Source organism: Cyprinodon variegatus, unplaced genomic scaffold (assembly GCF_000732505.1).
Source record: "Cyprinodon variegatus isolate N-32 unplaced genomic scaffold, C_variegatus-1.0 Scaffold419, whole genome shotgun sequence".
Lineage (NCBI taxonomy): Eukaryota > Metazoa > Chordata > Actinopteri > Cyprinodontiformes > Cyprinodontidae > Cyprinodon > Cyprinodon variegatus.
In genome coordinates, this window is record NW_015150872.1 from 610944 (window position 1) to 619671 (window position 8728).

Below are 8728 nucleotides of genomic sequence, written 5' to 3' on the forward strand. Positions count from 1 at the left end.
AGGAGGCGGACCAGAACCAGGCGCATCCTGGTGGATGAAGGGAGACAAACACAGAAGCACAAACACAAAAACAGGAGTCCTGACACAACTAAAGTGCAGGACTTTGTACTTCAGGAGAATATAGTAACTGATGTTTGACAGTTGAAAAAATATATATTATAATAAGTTTCACCATAAGGAGAAACAATAATACAATAAAAGGAAATAAAATATGAACTTAAGGTACCAGTAAAGCCAATATCATACTCATAAAATAATTCGTCCATATGGAGTACTGGAAAACATACTCAGAGCTTGTGCCAACCAACTGTCCTACATGTTCAATAGGATTTTCAACCCTTCCATGACCCGACCATTGAACTGCACCTGCCTGAAGTGTGCTTCAATCATCCCAATTCAAAAATATCCAGGATTAATGATTACTGCCCTGTTGCACTCACTTAATATAATCATAAAGTTCTTAGGGACTGATCCTCCAGCACATCATTGATTACTTTGATTTTGAATTGAAAAGTAAATCCACCATTTTGATTAGCTTAATTTGATGCCCTCATGGTTAAAAAGTAAAACGCATACAAAACAATATGATATAACAGGGGATGGGGAGGGGGTCACTGATGAGCATAGCAGGATCTGTATCCTGGTACAGAAAAGCATCAGAGCTCAAAATGCAGCTTACTGTAGTGCGAGCCACCAGAAATGACAGACTCCTGGATCTGTGTTAAAATGTTTACAGAAAAAAAACAGCAAAAGTCTGATTGCCTCCAATTTAAACGTGCCATGTAGTTGTCTATGGTTAACTGACAACCAGTAATTTTTGACTTCATGGAAATGTTCTGATAATGTGTGGCTCCATAGAATTTCACTAAAATTAGGTTTTATATATTTAAATCTAATTAATGTGTCTGTGTGTTCTTTGTTTTCTTCTTTCGTCTTTGAGAGAAAAGTAAATTGTCTTTTAGTGATTTTCTCCAGAAATGAGTATGAGAGCTTTTCTTTGGAAAAGCATCAGGACATAGACTGTTTGCAATGATACAGGCAAATGTGGTCTAATTGATGATAACTTTTTAATGTATCTAATTTTTTCCGAGATTTTTTTCTTTTTTTCTTTTTTTTTTACATGTAATATTTCAGAAAATGTTTATTACTGCTCCCCTAAAATGAAATATATTTAAATCCAAAGAGTCTATTTCCAGTTCAGCAGAAGAGGAAGCAGGAGGAGGCTCCAGATCCACGTGCTCAACTTCAGATCCAAACTCAGCAGCTCTCTCAGTCGTTGCCGTTGACAACGCTTGCTGCTGGCAGAGTTAGGTGGAGCAGGAATGCCAAGCTGCCAAGATCTCCCTGCGGGACAAGGCCTGACCGCCTGGTCCTGCTACTTGGCTGTGTTCAGCAAACCCTGCTGGCCTGAATCGTCATGCCGCAAGCAGCAGAGCCTATTAAACACTTTAATTCACGTGGCTGTCACTTGACCATTTTCATTAGAGAGCATCAATTTTACAAAAAGACAAAGCAGAGCTTACATAAAAGGTTACACCTATTAGTTAACTTCATTTTTTATCTGTATTACTAATGTACAAAATAAAAGCTTTTAAGAGTCACTTGGTACCAACATTAGCTTAAAATCCCAAAAAAATCTTTGAAAAAATTTTTGTTTTCATTGCTATAGATGTCCAGATTTTACATTAGTGAGCAGTCATTTTTTTATATCACAAATTTTAAAAACAGAAATTTGGAACACATTGCCACAGCTGTAAAAGTTGCACCCAATCGGACCCTTATCAGCTACAGAAGATGTACAGTATAGGAAAGGGTTTGAGGCTAATACCAAAAAGATTCAAACACAATGTAGGCCAAAAATAAGCCTTTTTTTTCAGTTTTGCTAGACTGTAAATCAAACTTAGCTCTCATTGACTTTTTGTTTATAGGATTTCCATTGTTGCCTACTCAAGTTTCATATATCTCTATGTCCAGCAAGGACATATGATAAAAAATATGCACATATGGACTACAATAGGGATATTTACTGACATTAGAAATGTAGCTTTGGGCTCTCAGTCCCAGTGGAAGATGTAAGCATAGAGAACCACAATGTTATGCCTGAGCAGCTGATGATTGAGATGGGGTGGAGGGGGTTAGAGCTTAAAAAAGCAATCAGAGGCAAGAAAAAATAGTTTCTGAAAAGCAAGGTCCTGGATGATGCTCTGCCACGACAGAGGTGTGGCACAGGTGCTGATGCAGCAGCAGAGAATCAGATGATAATTAGATGAAAGGTCACTTCTGGCAAAAAAGTTCTGACCGATGTTTTTAAAGCCTAGGAATATTTATAATCTATAATGTATGTGTGCTTACAAATTCCGGAAAGACAGTGTTTGACATAGTAAAAGAGAACAGTTAACAGATTTTAATTTAATAATTAACGTTTTTGTTACAATGTTTAGGCTAAATAAACATTTTTATTTAATGCTTGCTTAAAGTTTGACATGAGGTTAGATACATCTAGTAATATTTTCTGCTTTTGTACAAAAAAAAGCCTAAGATTCTGTATCCTCTATATTTGCTCTGTTTTGTTCCCATCCAACCTACCTCAAGCATTATCATCAACAGACCTGTTCATTCACCATCAAATTGCGGAATAACTCCATTTTGTTCAGTATGACTCCAGCTTGACCTCTGTCACATGCTCTCTTCGAGCTCCAGGGGACTTCAACCAGGGCTCTACTTAGTTACCACCGATAGATTGGCTTTTCTTTGACTCACGGAGGCGGTTTGGAACAGAGGATCTGTAATCATAGAGGAAATGATGTAACTTTATAATAAGAATGGCGGTCATAGCTTTTTTCCCACTCTGCTTTCAGATCCTAAGGTGAACTGGTACCCTGATGTCTGTGCTGCTGCTAAAACTTGGAATCCAATGGGGAACAAAATGTATGCGGTTAAAATCAACTTCCTCACCCTCGCCCTTCTCCTACTTTTGCCTTCGGTAAGTCCTGATATATATTTCATAATCTTAAGAACATCTAGATCTAACTTGCATTATGGTGTTAAAGTGTAAGTGGAGATGTTTGCAATTACTAGAGTAGTGAGGTCTACTGTAAACAAAGTCTTAAGTTCATTCATAGCAAAATAATAGAGATCAGTGTTTCTGACTGGATCTTGTGTAACAATGTTGAAATCATTAGAATGCCACACATCGAACTCAGCCCTGTAGAGAGATGGCACTAGTCAGACATGTCTAGCTGTAGGTAAAGTCAGAAAGGAAGAAGAATTCCCATGTTTGCAAATGGGCAGTCCATGAGGTTTAGGTAAATTAGCTCATTTATGCTCTTAGCTGTGCTTCAACAGCAGGATGCTCTCATAATACTGGCTGAATTTTGAACATGTTTGATTGTCATCGGAGTGCAATATGCTGGTAAAGATTCTCAGTCATCCAGATCATAGTCATTCCAAAAAAGTAATTAAAAAAAAAAAAAATCCACTGGACATTTTTTCAAAGTTTGAAGATGTTTCACTTGCCATCCAGGAAAGTTTTTCAATTCAAAATGTCAGAAATAGCATTAAGCTTGAGGCTTTATAGAGTGGACCAAAAACACTCTATGGCTTACACTCCACCGTGGCTGATATGATTGTACACACTGATTTAAATGATTTGGGATCCGCTCTCACACCACATGTACTGAAATGTTTTCAGAATGAGCCCTTTGTTAGATATGATCTAATTCTTAAAACTGTATTTTTTAAGCCTTTTTATAATTGCTCACTTATCAGTGCAGTTGACTCTGCTAAACTGTGGCCACGGTGAAGTTTTTTTGTGATAGCATACATCAAACCAATATTTATATATTTTTGTTATTCAGAAAATGTCATCTTTGGTCAAGATGTGGCAAAATGAGGGCACATTTTATACTAGTGGAGATTAATTGTGGTTACCATGGTGCACGGCACACTGCTGACACATCGGCTGTCTTCTGTCACTACGAGTCATCGGTTTTTAGACGTATAAGGAAAAAAGACAACACACTCCGCTCCAGGTGCAGGATCCACTTGAATAAATTTAGCAAGCAAGGATTGATTTTCACACACTTAAAGTAACCATATGGAGTGTCTGTATCAATAATTCATTGATCAGCATGTGGGTTGAACAATGGATAAGGATCCTCGCTCATCTTTTATTCAGTGTTTGTTCAGCAGTGTTCCTGTCTCTTAACAGTGTGACAAAGAGAAAGTTCAACATCCCTGATCTGCCATGAAAAGGTCCAAGGAATGTTTTAATGCATGGACTGCAGATTAACTGCAGGACATTTGTCTTTAATGTGAAGAACTCTGTTTCAGCATAATGCAGCTGAGCTCTCTCAGTGTTTTGCAATACTACATAAAAACTTGATGTGAATTCCCTGTTCAGATTTTGCTTCTGGAGATTTCAGTTACAAGTGAACAGCTCTGAGATTGAGTCTTCGTACCTGGCGGTGAAAAAAGAAAAAAAGAAAAAAAAAAGTTGTTGAATCACTCTTAACCAGCTCTTATGCAACATTACACTTTATGCAGTGGGCTGTGCAAAAACCATGGGCAACCGATCTACTGCATTATTGAGAAAAAAATGTTTTATGTCACAAACTTAAACTGTTCCTAACTAAAGGTTGAAGAAAAATTAAATTTGACACAGCTTTTCTTTTTATTTATTTTAAGGGGTGAGTTAGGTCTAACAAATTCTCTGTCTCAATATTGTGCCATTTAAAGTGTTTTAACTTAAATTAAAATTTGAAATTTAGAAAATAAAACCAACTGCTGTTTTAAGCAATGTATTTACACACAGGTTTTACATTTTAACATTAATGGAAGACATTATTATTACAAGAGAAGGACTGAAAGATGTTTGTTTACTCAGGCTGAAGTCATAAATTCTTGATTAAAGTTCTAATTTACAGGTAGTGTAGTTAAGCTAACTGTTAAAATAAAATGTGATGCACACCACTGTACCTGGAGCCATAGCTTTTCATAATTTCTTGAAGTGATACACCGTTTCATAAGTAACATGTATTATAGGGAAGCAGCAAAACTCTTTTAGCTGCCCAGATTCGATGTTTCAATGCTCTCCTGACCCACTATAAAGCTTTGATGTGATGTGTTTCTGACTAGTGCCCGCTCTCAGAGATAAATTCATATTAAAACACCCACTGATATCCTGATAAACCTTCCTCCCTCTTGGCGTCATCTCCCAAAGGAGCTGTAAAATGGTGAGAGTGAACTTGACCTCTGTGCTCGTATCTCAGAACTATGACGTCTTTGTGCAGCAAACATGTCTTTGTGTATGTGTTTGATGAAAAGGAGCAGTCCTGATGGGGTCCAGAATGAAAAAGTACACGCCTGAAAGCTTGTATCTTTTCCGGAATAAAGCTGCTATCCAAGGGTCATCTCACGAGGGGAGGCTGCCAGCAGCGTTTCAGTGATTTATTGAACTGTTTTTTTAACAGTTTCCTGAGCAAAAACCTCTGCCATTTGTGTTTCATTTTCACGGTTCTGTTTTACAGGGTTCAAGGCAACAGGTCCCCTCTAACTGTGTCATCAAGAGGGAGCAGGAGAAATGTATGGAGATGATGGCTCTGGAAGATTCTGACTCTGAATTTGGTAGGATTTTAATCCCCCCCCCCTCCAAAAGCTAATCGCTCTTTAATAGTTATCAATAAGGCTCTAATTAAAATAAAATAACACCGAGATCAATTATTTAAACACCTGGAGGGTCATCATACTAATGAGCAGCAGAAATGTCTGCTGGCTGTGGTTAACTCTATTCTTGTTTTGCACACAGATCTTAAAATCCTCCACGGATCACCTTCTCTCTATGTCTGCTTCAGTGCATGAAAACAAAGGAAATCTCTTTCAATCGCCATGTTTTTGTTTTGCAGAGATCTTGATGATTTTGAGGCGTTAATGTCTCATGGTGATAACTATGATGAAAATGAAAGCTGATTAGTGACTGACAGGCATCTCTCCATGTGTAATGATGATGGATGAAGGATATAAAATATTAGACTCACAGGCTTTCTTTAATGCTTTCTAAATGACATGGTGAGACATAATAGACAGAATTTAATCTCTTTTGCATATTATTGTTGGTTTGGACATTTAAGAAACGAGAAGAACAAAAGTTTAGTGTATTATGCCAAAAGCTCTATAGCTTGACCTGAAAACAAAATCACAGAATTGTTAAATGATGCTTGTATTTATTTTTTTTTTGGAGAATTCTGTTAAAAACACATCATAACATTTTGGCTCTTGGGGCTAAAGTCCAGGATTTCTAAAGCCACTGTCACACCTTGACGATTTAGCCAGCGTAAGACTGCAAAAACCGTCAAAAACGCTGGCATACGTTGACATAAGGCAAGTACTTTGAGAAATTTTGAGCGTATGCTCATAAGTTAAGGGAAAATTATCTGATCGTTGCAATACGTTAAGTGTAAGTTACTTATAAGTCGTGGTCTGCAGCTTATCCAAACCCTAACTTATGCATAATTTATCAGGAACTTATCTCCAACACATATCAACATATCTGATCCAGTGTTCCAGACGACAGCTGAATGTGTTTCTAACTTACAGCTACTGTATAATGGCGTATTGGCAGCTTTTTGGTATAAAAGGGGGTTCACAGGAGGAAACCGTCGGTACTCCGCATGACTATATCTCCATCATAGGGTCCGTGTGATGGATCCACCCGGCATTCACGCCCACGTCCATGACCAGCAAACTTTCTAGCAGTCATGATTTTGAACCTGCTGTGACTGCAAACCTTTTTTTTTCTTTTTTTTTTATTTCTTCTTTTTTTTTGATGGACGGTAAACGGCTGCGAGGTTAATCTCCGGATCAAAGAAATCTTTCTATGCAGGTCAGACGCCTCTGGGCGCATCTCTGCCCCCCTCAGGACACTGGCTTGTGTATAATTTCATGGGCATACGCTGCTGTGCATTAAGCATAAGTTAGGCTGTCGTTGGACATGAGTTCTTGACTCGTTATGAATAGTATATATGGTCAAAATTGAAAAAACATAGAAGGTTCACCGTATGCCAGCGTTTTAGGAGATTCTTGCTTAAATAACTAATGAAGAAAGACATTACATATATGAACGTACATTTAAATGCCTAAATAATTTACAGGTCAGAATTGATCACATTAATGCTTTGATTAAAAAGAAAGGTGCAAAAATAAAAATACAGCATCTTCTGCAGAGATTGGTGACATGCTGCGGAGGTAACAGAAAGGTTTTTGGAAGCTTGAAATATGTTGGACCCTAAGGAGTAGAGTTCTGTAACAGTACCTTGGATAACCTGCTTTAAAATGTTGCAAATTTCTTTTCAAACAGGTCACTCAGAGTTTAAGACTCAATAAAAATATTTTAGGGGTGCTGCACTTTTTTTCTGGAAATCATGAGTTGGTAATACTGTTTCCTCCTTGCAAATTTCTCCTGAAATGTGTACGGAGTCTTTTTAAGTTTGCTGTTTTAAGGAATGTATTTACACACAGGTTTTACATTTTAACATTAATGGAAGACATTATTATTACAAGAGAAAGACTGAAAGATGTTTGCTTCCTCAAGCTGAAATTATAAATTCAATCCACCAAATTTCTATTCAACTTATGAGTCCATACTACTGTAAAAGTTAAAATATGTGTATTCCTATTCATTTATATATTAATGTGTGCCTTCACTCGTCTTTATTCATACAGTGACTACCCATAGCCTACACGACCAGAACCATTGTAAAATATGTATATACCCACTGTCAGTAACTAAGTACCTATTGATATTCACCACCCATCCTCCATCTTATATCTTTTTAAGAAAACCAGTTTGAATCTTTCTTCTTCCTGTTTGGATATTGCTTTAATTTGACACTGAGTTTGTTCCATACTTTCACTCCATTTACTGAAAAGCACATTATTTTAATGTTTGTTTGAGCACATATGGTTTGGAAAGTTCGAATATCCCTATAAACAAACCTTCCTTTTCACAACAGATTGTGTTTGCTGTCTGGTAGCCGTTAAATTCCAGCTTTACACAATAGTTGTGAAGTTTAAAACTATACCAGATCAGAGAATTTAGGCAAGCAGGACTGAATGAATAACGAATGAATGTGGTCATGATAACCAGCCGTAGTAAGTTTACTCATGGCTACGTTCAAAATTTTCTCTCTAAAGCTTTTGGATATGTAAGGTTTGAAACTGGGAATGCTTCCCTTAAAATACAGAATAACAATATTCTACCTATGTATTCCTGAAGTAAAAGCCATATGTGTAATTTTATCCATCCAACATCCAGAAATCAAATGGCTCTATTGACTCATCAGCATCTTATTCAGCTTGGCAGAGGCCGCAAATGAACCATTTATGACATTTAGGTGTATTTGAGCAGGGGTTGATCTTAAAGTTGGAGGATTGTAGCTCTGGACTGAATGAAGTAAATAACAATGTAATTATTGATAAATAAGCAGAAATAGCTAAATAGAAAAAAAAAAATAATTCTTACATTTTCCATAAAAACTTTGTTTTCCATAGAACATAAATTTGAATACATTGTATTTCTAATTTTTCCACATAAAATTAGAATCAGACATACTTTAATAATCCCAGAGGGGTTATTAAACATTTACAACATTTACAACAAATCACACAAAATAACGTAAATATAAATATATACACATATAACTCTCTCTCTCTCTCTCTCTCTCTCTCTCTC

The 8728-nt window shown here is 36.8% G+C and overlaps 1 protein-coding gene across 3 annotated transcripts in view; it reads left to right on the forward strand.

Moving 5' to 3' along the window:
• The window catches only part of LOC107093326 (pituitary adenylate cyclase-activating polypeptide type I receptor-like), a 44907-nt gene that overhangs the window by 26834 nt on the left and 9345 nt on the right, over positions 1–8728 (forward strand). For all 3 annotated transcript variants that reach the window (XM_015388318.1, XM_015388321.1, XM_015388320.1), the window contains 2 exons: positions 2859–2983; positions 5529–5625. In XM_015388318.1, the coding sequence (XP_015243804.1) occupies positions 2859–2983; positions 5529–5625 (222 nt within the window). The remainder of the gene's footprint in view (positions 1–2858; positions 2984–5528; positions 5626–8728) is intronic.